This window comes from Pongo abelii, chromosome 1 (assembly GCF_028885655.2).
Source record: "Pongo abelii isolate AG06213 chromosome 1, NHGRI_mPonAbe1-v2.0_pri, whole genome shotgun sequence".
Taxonomy (NCBI): Eukaryota; Metazoa; Chordata; class Mammalia; order Primates; family Hominidae; genus Pongo; species Pongo abelii.
Window position 1 is genome coordinate 47,337,034 of NC_071985.2, and position 12,537 is coordinate 47,349,570.

At 50.7% G+C, this 12,537-nt stretch overlaps 2 protein-coding genes and 1 pseudogene across 2 annotated transcripts in view; 1 reads left to right on the plus strand and 2 right to left on the minus strand.

Moving 5' to 3' along the window:
• Window positions 1-5,395, minus strand: part of LGR6 (leucine rich repeat containing G protein-coupled receptor 6) — a 95,380-nt gene extending 89,985 nt beyond the window's left edge. Inside the window, exons 1-2 of the mRNA XM_054523131.1 lie at window positions 5,280-5,395; window positions 2,309-2,380 (exon numbers count right to left, since the gene is read on the minus strand). Of these exons, the coding sequence (XP_054379106.1) occupies window positions 2,309-2,370 (62 nt within the window). The 5' untranslated portion in view covers window positions 2,371-2,380; window positions 5,280-5,395. The remainder of the gene's footprint in view (window positions 1-2,308; window positions 2,381-5,279) is intronic.
• The window catches only part of SYT2 (synaptotagmin 2), a 527,556-nt gene that overhangs the window by 478,013 nt on the left and 37,006 nt on the right, over window positions 1-12,537 (plus strand). The gene's annotated exons all lie outside the window — the stretch shown is intronic.
• On the minus strand, window positions 1,391-1,445 carry LOC112131286 (U7 small nuclear RNA; annotated as a pseudogene).

Consider the following 12,537-nt stretch of genomic DNA (forward strand, 5'->3'; position numbering starts at 1 on the left):
TGTTTAATACTTCACATGCATTGCCTCAGTTCTCACAATAATCCTGTAAAGTGCCTATTATTTTCCCCAAATTTCAGATGAGGAAACTGAGGCTAGGAGAAGTCAACCACGTCCCCTAGGGGTCACAGAACCAGTCCATGGCAGAGCCTGGTGTTCTCACCCAGACCTGACTAATTTCAAGGCTCACGGCCACAGTTTCCCCACATCCTCTCCTGTGCTAACCTGGATTACCCACCGCCTGCTCTCAACTGCTGGACCGCATCATATGGTGTCATCAGTGGAGGGATGAGTACCAGGGGGTGTATCTGTGTCTCTCCAGGCCCTAAACTACACAACTAACCCTCACTAATCCAGGAGGGTTAGGAAATGGGGTGTTGTAATTCATCTAACATTCTGGTCTAATTAAGCATTTCCATGTTTGTCAGGGGCAATCACCAATTCTAAAAGGAGCAAATACACTCAATGCTGAAACCTGACTGAGCAGAATTTAATGGTGGATGATTCAGAAGGCACTGCCTGATCTCCAAAGTCCCCAGGGACATTATTATGTGCATCAGTTGCTACCGAGAGGCTTGTAGCTGTGGAGATTGTGCTGGCATACCTCAGAACTATTTTTAAAACATGTATCTCTAATAAAAGTCTCTTTATTTGACATTTATTGTTTTTAAAAAAAGCTGTGTGGAAAGGCATCGTGACATCTGAGGTCTCCTAGCTTGGGTTCTGTAGGTGGGTATTTGCCGTGGAAAAGTCCTTTAGGTGGAGCCTCTAAAATGGGTCCAGACCTCTCAGATCGTGGGAGATGGAAAGTCAGCCTGAAGTTCTCAGGTCGTGTCCAATGTCACCTGCCTGATCTCCTTGGCCTTTGCTCTTGCTTTACATTCCCACCTAAGCTGGGTCATCTCCCCCTTAAAAGGCCCCTCCACTGCCTCTTACCCTGTCCATCTCCTTTGAAAACTGGTTTAATCTTCTTCCTCCAGGAAGGCTTTCCTGCCTACCAGCCAGGCCAACCCTAACCACTCCCTTACACAGAATGCCCTGGGTGCCTGAGCCAACAGCTGCCACACTCCCCTCCTGACTTGCTGGCCACACTACTCTTCAGCCTCACCTGGACATCCCCTGGGGGTGGCAGGAAGGCTTTTATCTTGTTTTCTCCCAGAGCACCTTGAGCTTGCCTGTCTACCAGAGGGGGTTCAACAAGTACTTGGTCTGGATACCAAGCCATGGCCATGGGGGTCAAAACTCCAACAGGGGCAGGTTGACTGTATCCTTGGGGAGCACTGTCTGGGTCGAGGTGGGGAGGTCTGTTAGGGGAGTAGTGGGGCCAGGGTAGAGGTGAAATTGTGAATGCTTTCAGGGCCAGGAACTCACAGTTTGCGAAGTTTCTTTATTATTTTTTATTTAAATTCTAAAAGAGCTAGACAAATTCTAAAAGAGCTGTAACACTCAATTTGAGAAGTTTAAGCAAAATTTCTAGAGCCCCAAGGATCTATGTGGTGTGAAAATTAGAAAAAACAGGGCTAGGAGGTGTTGGAAATATAGAGCTAGGATGAAAGCAAGGATTGGGACAGAATGACCTGGCTTCCCAGAGCAGGCAGTCCAGTCACTCTAACCCAGGAGATGATTTACTTTTGAGCGCCCCTAGCATATAAGACCAGATTTAAGAATCCCAACCTGAGAGTGACCACTGTGGGCAGGGATTCACCAGGGAGGACTTTGTGGAGGAAATGGGCCTTTACTGTACGGGAGGGTCTGAGAAGTGGATCCTTTAGGCCATGGGGAACTACAGAAGGCTTTTGAGCTGGTGAGATGCATCCTGAAGGTGTGCAGAATAATTTAGAATGGAAAGAGGGCATCTGTCAGTTAGGAGGCTGGTTCAACCCCCAGATGTGAGGGGACATCTGGGGCAGTAGCAGTGGGACTAGAGAAGCGGGGTGGATGTGAGAGACATCCCAGAGAAGAACCACCAGGACTTGGGGAGGGGCTGGTGGCTGGACACGGGGGATGACAGCAGGTCAAAGATGACTCCCAGGGAGAAGTGTGACTATTCACCTTAGGAGGGAATGCTGCAAAGAGGAGCTGGTTTCAAAGAGGAATGAAAGCTAGATCCTAGACTTCCCATGCCATGTGGTCCAGCATGTCAATTGACACCTGGGGCAGGTGTCAGCTGAAGAACACCCTGCTGTCAAGAACCATCTTAGCTTCCCAAGTCCTTTTCTCTTCTCTCCATCCCACCTCCTGGGGAGCCCTGGTTCCAGAGATATTAGACAGAGCCCATGCTTGCCTCCCACCCTGCAAAGCATCTACTCACAGCTCCTCCAAGAAGCGCAGGTGGTGGAAGAGGCCAGGCTGAAGCTCTGTGAGGTTGTTCATGCTGAGGTCCCTGGTGGAAAGAAGATGGAAAAAGGAGCTGTGAACTCCCCACTTGGGCCATCTGGCACTGTCCAGGTGCCAAACCCCCTCGAGGGACCTCCGAGGCTCCCACAGTACCGCCCACCAGGCCATTCTGACTCCAAAGCCAGTCTGACAACAGCAGCTGCATTCTCTCTAAGAGCAAGAACTAAGCTGGGAATCAGGCCTCCTGGGCCATTTGGTGATTCTCTCTATATGGTCTCCCACTTTCCCCTCCACCTTTCACCCTTCCTTTGTGAGACTCCCCTGGGACTGGCTGTGATTGGGATTATGAAGGAAACTGGCCTCCCTATAAAGGGAGGAACTAGAGTAAAATTCATAGAATTTCAGAGCAGGAAGGGAGGGATCGCCAAATACAAATAATATCTCACCCACTCTTTTTACCAGTGGGGAAACTGAGGCCCAGAGATCACTGCCATTCCGATCTATGGAGCAGGCTCATTCAGTATTCATGAACTGGTACGACTGTCCCTAGGCTCCCCATGGGGGACCATCCTCTGATTCAATCCCAGAGCTAGTGGCATTTCACTGCCCTTTGAGGTGTCTACCAGGCTCTACCTGTTTGCTTCCCTTAGTCCAGGGGTCCCCAGCCCTGGAGCAGTGGACCGGAACCAGGCTTTGGTCTGTTAGGAACCAGGCAGAACATAGAGAGGGAGGTGAGCAGGCTGGTGAGCATTCCCACCTGAGCTCCACCTCCTGTCAGATCAGCCGAGGCAGCATAAGATTCTCATAGGAATGCGAACCCTACTGTGAACTGCGCATGCGAGGGGTCTAGGTTGCATGCTCCTTATGAGACTCTAACTAATGCCTGATGATCTGAGGTGGAACAGTTTCATCCCGAAACCATCCCCCACACTCCACCCCCATCCGTGGAAAAAAAATTATCTTCCATGAAACTGGTCCCTGGTGCCAAATAGGTTAGGGACCACTGTCTTAGTCCACCTGGAGGACACGACACCTTGGCGTATCACAGAATTGGCACACCACTAGATTCCCAAGTGGTGTAAGGATCCCAGTCCCTCTGCAGATCCACAGCCTTGATCATCTTAAGCCCATATTATCTGACAGACCCTGTGGGTGGTTTCAGTGTCACTGTCCTCTTAGAGGCCCTGCACACAAAATAATCACAATAATTACCCTGGCATTTACTGCAGGCCCACTCTGTGTCAGACACCAGCTAACCTTTATCCAAACAACCTCCCTCTATTCTCACAATATCCCTAAATTAGCTTCCAACATTATCTCTATTTTACACTCAAGAAAACAAAGAGAAAGGAGCACTGAGCTTTGAAGTCAAAAGGCCCCGAGGTCACATCTCTCCTCTGCAGTTATCTATCAGACCTTGGGCCCTTGACCGCTGGGCCCCTAGTTGACCTCATCTATAAAAATAGGACAGCACCAAGCTGGTAGGGTGCTTGTAAAGATTAAGTGAGCTAATGCTTACAGACTGCCTAATAAATAGTACGGACATGGTGCATATTTGCTTTTCTCCTCCTACCTTTCCCTCGGGGTCCTTTGGGCAAGTATCCCAGTCCCACAGGCCAGTGTGAGAGGGGCTGGTGCCTTTTCCACAGGCCTGTGGGGCTGGGACACTTGCCCAAAGGACCCCGAGGGAAAGATGGAAGGAGGAAAGTAGTAGAGAGGAGTTGGTACCTTCCTCTGTGGGTCCCACAACAGGGATACCCCTGTGTTGGTATCTTCTTCACAGTTTGTGCCTGGGTGAGCAAAAGTGTGTGTGATTCTGCGTGTGTGTGCCTGACACATTTGCATTCCATCCTACTTCAAACTCCTAATGCCTGATTCTCGTCTCTGCCTGCCCCTTCCCTGAGGGGGTACAGAGGTGGGCTCAGACCAGACCACCACAAGCTGGGCACTGCCCCCAAGCCTTCTTGAGGCTCTCTCCTTTCCCTAGACATGCACTGTCGCCCTCAAACCTCAGTGTCTCCATTTCCCCCCGAAAAATGCGTGTGCTTTCTGTGTGTGCCCAGAAAGGCAGGCTGGGAACAGCCGGGAGAGCGTGTGCTTGGGAGTCCTGTTCCAATCTATAAAAAGACTGTTTAGTCTCAAATGTTTTATCTTTGATAAAGCCTGGGCTCCGGACTCCGTGTCCTCCAAGGAAGGAAGACATTCCGTGCAGGGTAGAACCAAGGAACTGGCATGCTGCACCCAGCCCTGCTTTTCATCTACCGTTCCCTCCCTGCTCCCCTGCAGAACACCTCTGGGGTTACAGGTCTAGAAACATGATCCGCAGAAGCTGTAGGTAGTGTGCTGTGGCCACAGTTTCAGGTGGGAGAGAGGCAGAACCCAGAGAGTTTGTTGGTGGATTTTTTTTTTCCCAGAGTTTCACTGTTGTCACCCAGGCTGGAGTACAGTGGTATGATCTCGGCTCACTGCAAGCTTCACCTCCAGAGCTCAAGTGATTCTCCTGCCTCAGCCTCCTGAGTAGCTGGGATTATGGGCACCTGCCACCACGCCTGACTATTTTTGTGTTTTTAGTAGAAATGGGGTTCATCATGTTGGCCAGGCTGGTCTCGAACTCCTGACCTCAAGTGATCCTCCTGCCTCAGCCTCCCAAAGTGCTGGGACTACAGGAGTGAGCCACCGCGCCCTTCTTGTTGATGGATTTTAAGCCAGGGTTTGGTCCTCAGGATGTTTTCAGGCCCCACTAGCCTCGGATTGTGGCTGAAATGCGAAGGTGCATGAGCACACTGGACAGTGTCAGGGGAACGTAGGGCGGCACCCACAGAAACCCAAGCTGTAGAAGCTGGGCCAGATCGGACTCCTCCCCCTGGTGTCCCACCCCTGGCTCATTCTCAGCAAGGCAGGAGGCTCGAGGTGCCGAAAAAAAATGATTACCTCTAAATATTTACCCTGTGCATTTCTGGATGTGTCTCGACAGGAACGCAGCGGGAGTTCAAGGAGCACTCAGGGCATGTGACTCAGGCCTCATCACTCAGCTGTCCCTCCAGGGGCCGGGCCGCAGAGGCTCTGATGTCCCTCCATGGCCCCCACCCCACCCACTCCCTCTGCCCCACCACCCTGACTAGCGGCCTCATTGTTCTCCCCTGTGGAGGAGGGGGCCTGAACCCCTCCACCCGCCCCCACATCCTGCCCCAAAACAACACAAAGCCCAGCTGCAGTGCTCAGTAAAGGGGGTGGGGTGGGGCAAGGAGGGTGAATTTCAACTGTTCAGGGGTGGAGGGAGCCCCATTCAGGGCTGGCTCTCTCACAAAAGGAAAAGGGGTAAGGCTGGTGCCAGGGGAAGGGGAAGGAAGAGGAGCGTGCAGAGCTGGAAGAGGGAGGTGAAGTGGGAATTTCAAGGCCGAGAGCCACCAAGCCAATACCACCAGCCCTGGGAATGGCTAAGGGCCCTGGCAAGAGGCACTGGGCCCTGCTGTAGGGAGGCTGTGCCTGCACAATGACAGGGAAGGAACTGACACACAGAAACTCCAAACACAGAAGTTGCTCTGTCATGTTGGTGGTTCCTACTGACATATGACTGTCCTGGGAGGTTGGCTGTGCAGCTGGTTTTCTGTGCAACTCAGAGAGCACAGCTCAAACATTCAGGCCCTGCTTGGACTCAGGGGAAATAAGAGGACACCTTGATCCTTGGGTGCTTGGGGTTTGGTTGTGGCTACATTCACTTGGCTGCATGAACTTGTAGATATGTACAGGAAGTGAGGGTCATGGGCTGGGATAGCTGGGCTCTTGGATGTACTTGTTTTGAGGGTGCTGGGCATGTGTGTGTCATGTGTGAGGGCACATGTGTTTATCTGTACATATGCATGTACAGCAAGGGGATTGAGATGATGGGTTGTAACTCCATCCTGAAGCCTTCTTCTTGGGAGCCCTTGGGATACCCAGAGGGGCTATGAGTCCTTTCAACTGGCCACAGCCATGATGGGATGGGGATGGGAAATGCCTCAGGAAGAGGCTTGCAGGAGGGGAATGGAGAGGAGAGAAGAGAGGGGCAGTTCTGGGCATGGGACGTGGAAGTTTCTGGCTGCACATGAGGAAAATGTTCTCAGAGTTTCACCGTGTGAGGCAACCAGACCACCCAAGGAAACTGGGTAAGACGGTGTCACCATGGTGACAGGGAACAGGTTTGATAACAGGAAGGATGCTCGGGAATGGAGGGGTCAGAGAGCAGCTGAAAGGGGCTGGGGTCATAGAAGACCCTCCGCCAAGGCAATCTGGCTTCTATCCAAGGGCCCGAGGGGATTGGGTCTGTTTGAATTTTTCCTATGGGAAGAAGAAACAGTGAAAGACAAGCCCCTGGGTCCCCTGGGGTGGACCTGGGGGAACTGTGCCCACCTCCCCTGCTGGAGAAGAGACTGGATGGGCAGAAACCCCTTTTCCACTGTCCCACTGTGGACTCAGGTTGCCCATCTCTGCAGCCAGGAAAAGGCCAGTTATTTTATTTATGTATAGATTTAAGGCATATAACTTGATGATCTAATCTCTGTATACATTGTGAGATAATCAGCACAATCAAACTAATTAAGATAGTCATCACCTCACATAGAGTGTGTGTGTGTGTGTGTGTGTGTGTGTGTGTGTGTGTGTGTGTGTGTGTGTGTGTGTGTGTGTGTGTGTCTGATAGGAGCATTTAAGATCTGCTTTCAGGAAAAAGCCAGCTACAGTGGCCAGGAGGCGGGCCCCTGGGGTTGGCTATGCCCCACAGTCCCCTCCTTTGTGAGGTGCTCCCAGCACCCCCTGTCGCCATGGTATTTTGCATATGATCACTCAACAGTGCTTAATGAGCACTTACCATGCATGTAGCACAGCACCTGCCATTGTTATCCCCCCAGCACAACACTCACTAGCTGTGTGACCCTGGTCGTGTCACTTCCCATCTCTAAGCCTCCATTTTCTCACCTGTGATATTGAAATAATGACACTAGCTACCTCACAAGAATTGTAGTGTGGGCTGGGCATGGTGACTCATGCCTGTAATCCCAGCACTTTGGGAGGCTGAGGCGGGTGGACCACCTGAGGTCAGGAGTTCAAGACCAGTCTGGCCAACATGGTGAAATCGCGTCTCTACTAAAAATACAAAAAGTAGCCGGGCCTGGTGACAGGCGCCGGTAATCCCAGCTACTCGAGAGGCTGAGGCAGGGAGAATCACTTGAACTCAGGAGGTGGAGGTTGCAGGGAGCCAAGATCACGCCACTGCACTCCGGAGTGGGTGACAGAATGAGATTCTGTCTCAAAAAAAAAAAAAAATTGTAGTGTGAAGTATATGAGTAAATAAATATAAAACACAGTGCTGGCCGGGCGTGGTGGCTCATGCCTGTAATCCCAGCACGTTGAGAGGCCAAGGTGGGTGGATCCCCTGAGGTCAGGAGTTTGAGACCAGCCTGGCCAAAATGGCAAAACCCCGTCTCTACTAAAAATACAAAAAAAATAGCCAGGTGTGGTGAAGGTCACCTGTAATTCCAGCTACTTGGGAGGCTGAGGCAGGAGAATTGCTTGAATCTGGGAGGAGGAAGAGGTTGCAGTGAGTCAAGATCACGCCACTGTACCCCAGCCTGGGCAACAAGAATGAAACTATCTCAAAAAAAATAAAATAAATAAATAAATAAATAAAACCCAGTGCTCAATAACTATGCCTTATTATTAATATTCTACTCATCTAACTGAATTATAATTATTAGTATAGAATGACACAGATGACTATGTGTTTCTTCAAGGCAAGGACTTAACCTTAGTCATCTGTGTATCCTCCAGTCCTATCAGGGTGCCTGGCAAATGGGGTGCTCAATAAATATCCAAATGAGTGCATTACAGACATAGACAGGTGATGTTCCTGTGGCCCAGCCTTTACTCTAGGGAAGTTCTTTCTACTGCCTAGTGTCAATGTCTCCCCCAGCTGCTACAATGGCCTAACCTCTATAAAGAAGCTACCCCATGCTTAGTTCCAAGCCGGCACCCAATCAATGAAGGCTGTTGCTCACAATGCTCACTGTTCTCTTAAATAGGCATCCTCTAGAGAAGTTAAAGTGAGGTCTTCCTCCAAATAATCCCCTGGCTCCTGCAGTGGACCAGCAGCTTTCTTCAGAGCCTTCTCCTCTCAGTCTCTGACTAGGGCTTAACGGGCTGCCCAGACAACCTTCAGCAGCAACCCCTCCCCATGAGGGCCAGGCTGAGCCAGGCACATATCCTGCCATGTCAGGAGACAGCTCGTGGTTTGGCAAGGAGCAGGACAGGCTACTGTTGAGAGTCCAAAGGTGGGGTTCTCTCCCACCGAAAAAAGCCAGGAGACAGGCTGGCCACCACGGAGACCATTCAGTGCTCAGAGAACACTTGCTGAATTCTTCTGTCAACAAGAGAAGCAGGTGATGGGGTAGAGAGGAAAGAACACAGAATCTGGAATCAGAGGACCTGGTTCCATTAGATGAATGCTAAGTTCCCGGCCAGGCCTGAAGGTCATGAAGTTGTTTTCCCACGGGCTTCTGTGCGCTGAGCTCAGTGCCATGTGAGATGGAGACAAAGCCCAGGACAAGGTCTGGGCCATCAAGCAGTTGACAGTGTTGCTGGGGAAGGACTTTTTACTCACAAAGGGACGGCAAACCTCCACATATGTACTCCGCTTTGTAGTTTACAAACTGCTCTGCAGCCACCCTCCCAATTAGGTTCTAGACCATGTGCCCAGACTGCAGAGTACAACAGACACTCAGGAGAGGGGGTGAGCAGGGAAGGCTTCCTGGGCAGAATAAGGTGGGGCATGGATGAGACGTGAACAACCCACAGAACTGAGTTCAGAGAGGAAAGCACCAGAGAGCACCTCATGTTACTTGTGGGGGCTCTGTCGGCATTGTGGCTGAGCAGTTCTTCACTGGGTGGGACTTTCCCACTCGCTGCAGAGCTTTTTGCTTCCCTGGCCTTGCTCATAAGTGTTTGGAGCATCTCCCTATTATTGTGACCATCAAAAACACCCCATGAGCCTGGACAACATTGTGAGACCTCATCTCTATACAAAATTAAAAACTAGCCGGACCCGGTGGCACACACCTAGGGTCCCAGCTACTTGGAAGGCTGAGGCAGAAGAATCCCCTGAGCTTGGGAGTTTGAAGCTGCAGTGAGCTAGGGTAGTACCACTGCACTCCAGGCTGGACAACAGGCTGAGACTTTCTCTCTTAAAAGAAAATTTTAAATGAAGAAAAACACCCCATGCATTTCCAAACACCCCCTGAATAGCAGGCGCTTTCCTCTACCTACACTCCTTCAATTTGCTAGTGCAGGAACAGACTCAGAGGAACAGAGTTACCTAAGGACACACGGCAAGTTCATGGCAGAGTGGGTGTTACAAGTAGGTCTCCTAAAACCCTGGGGGATGCTCTTTCCACCCCACCAGATTGATCTTGGTTTCTAGCACAGCCTCCCCACTTTAGATGGCACCTTCTTATCAGAGATGACTTGAATATTAGCTATCATCTTTGAGATTCCAAACACACAAGATGACACAAAGTTCTCTCAGATTTTTTGCAATTTTCACAAATATCCAAACAAGGGAGTGTACTTCCATCAGGAAAAAGTGTGTCTATCTTCACACACACATAAGAGCACAACCTGTTCTCTCTGGCTTTGCACAGAGTCCTGCGTGAGAACAATGCTGTATTTTTAAATAAAAGGGCTGTTGCTTTGTTTTGCCCTTTCTTGGCTCCCTTGTTGGTAAAAGGAATGTCTCCCAGACTGCCTGGAGTGGCAGGAGGGCTTGTGATGGAGAGGACAGGATGTGGGGGAAGATAGTAAAAGAGAAGCTGGAGGGGTGCCTGGAGTGGGGGGTTATTTGTGAGGGGAGAGAGAGTCCCTGGTGGTTGCTAAGCAAAGGCAAATCTTGTGCAGGTCAGACTGAGCCAGGGAGATGCTGGGCACCCACAGTGTCGCCAGAAGGTGACCCAATTCATTCAGGTGGGGCTGGGAGGGATAAAGGCAGGGGAAGACATTCCTAAAAGTCAGGTGAGAGAAACAAAAAGGTGGGGTTTTTTGTTTGCTTTGTTTTGTTTTGTTTGCCCTGAGTTAAAAGACCATGGAAGTCAGAAGTCAGAGACTGTCCACTGCATCGTGGTGTTTCATCGATGTGGTGTGGGGCTACTAAAACCCTGATGGCAGAGAAAGAAGGTCAGGGAGGGATGAGACCCAGAAGAGGTTCCTCTCGCTCAAAAATGCTAGATTTGGGAAATCATGGTTTGGCACCACCATAGGAACCAACTTCAGGTTAAATCGTATTGCTCCAACCTCTTCTTACTGAAAGGGGTTAATCTGACAGCAACAGCATGCCAAAGGTGTGGGCCCCTGGGCAGAGCGAGGAGATGGAGACAGTTCGGGGCCAGTCCCCACCCTCAGCACTGGAGGGGAATCCTCTTGGGAGGGATTTAGGCCCATCGCAGGCTGAGGGGACATCTCTGGCTCTCCCTGGCACAGCTGCGAAGCTGGAGTGGCCCACACAAGTTCCTGAATCCCAGTCAGAAGTGTTACAGCAGGTCAGGTGCAAAAGGCCACTCCTGCCCCCATGCAATTAGTTGTGGCTCTCAGAGAGCCTGGGGAGGTGTTCCCCTGCCTGTGCCCAGAGCCAGGAGAAGCTTCTCAAGAGCAAAGCGTGGCACAGGGATTGTATAATGTGTGTGTGTGCTTCTCCTTCAATGCTCCTTCCTCCTTGCCAAGCCATGCCACCCACAGGCAGAGAAGTTAAAGGGACCCAGGCCTCCCAGGCCCAGCCGGGGCCACAGTGTGACCTGAGAACAGCCCAGGAGCATGACAGAGCAGAGCCTCTGGAGAGCAATTAAAATATGGGGGACTGCTTCTGGGCCCCCTCTGCTCTCTACTACCTCTCTGAGAGACAATGCAAGACCTATACTGTCTAGCGCAGTGGCCACTAGCCACTTGTGACTATATTTAAATTCATTAAAATTCAATTTAAAATGCAGTTCCTTAGCTGCACTAGCCACATTTCAAGGCTCAATAGCCACATAAAGCTAGTGGCTCCTGTATTGGACAGCACAGTTCTAGGACACAACCATCATCGCAGGGCATTCTATTGAGCAGCAATGGTACAGCCTCTGTTGTCAGACTGACTTGTGTTTGATTTCCAGCTCTGCCACTTACTGGCTTCTGTGATTTTGGACAATTACTTCACCTCTCTTTGTCTTATTTCCTCCCTGGTAAAGTGCTCAGGCAGTGCCTAGCACATCGTAAGTAACCAACAAATGTTACCATTGAGCATCACCACCCGACTCAATCATTTACTGAAGCCCAGTTCAAGTACCTCCTCCTGCAAGGAGCCTCCAACCTTCAACCATTCATTTCGTCATGCAGCCATTTGTCTATTCAACATTTATTGAGCACCTAATATACATCAGGCACTATGCTAGGTGACAAAGTGGCAAAGTCCAATCACAGATGCTCCCTGTCCTCAAAGAGCCAAGTTATGTGGGGACGATGACAACAGAATGGACAATTACGAGCCTGAGTGACAAGTGCTGGGAATGGGACTTAAGTGTCACAGGGCTTCCTCAGACTAATCCCTTTGGCCTTTTGACTCTGATCTCTGCGGGTTCAGTCACAAAGTGAGGCCACACGATCCTGTCCTCGATGAAAACTGTCATCTCCTAATCTCAGATTGCTCATTCATGCAGCTGGTCTCCCCAGACAGGCTGGGAGCTCCTCCATGGCTCCCAGTTGTCTATCCTTGTCACATACACACACAGCTTCAAGGCTCATTTTCTACAGCTTCCGAGGGGTGGGCACTCCACCTGCGGGTCCTGGACAAGGGATTGAAGAGGGACGGAAGACAGATTCTGAGGCAGGAGGGAAATGGAATGAATCCAGCACATGAAAATGGCAGTGGCTGTGCATTAGAGGACTTGCCCACTCAATCCTGCTAAGTCTGGTCTCCCTTGACTCACCAGTGTCTCTTCTAGCCCTCATTCTGATCTCCAGCTCCGTCTAGCAGGGCACTGTTGCTGTGTGTGGAGGTATGTGGGCGTGAATTCTGTTTACCCTATCAGACTGGAAGCCCCTTAGAAAGAAGGACTGAGACATCCCATTAGATCAGACCTCTCCATGGGTAAAAACTCCACTTCCCTCCTCGGATGGCAATCCCTGAGCTCCCAGCCAGGGCCCCCA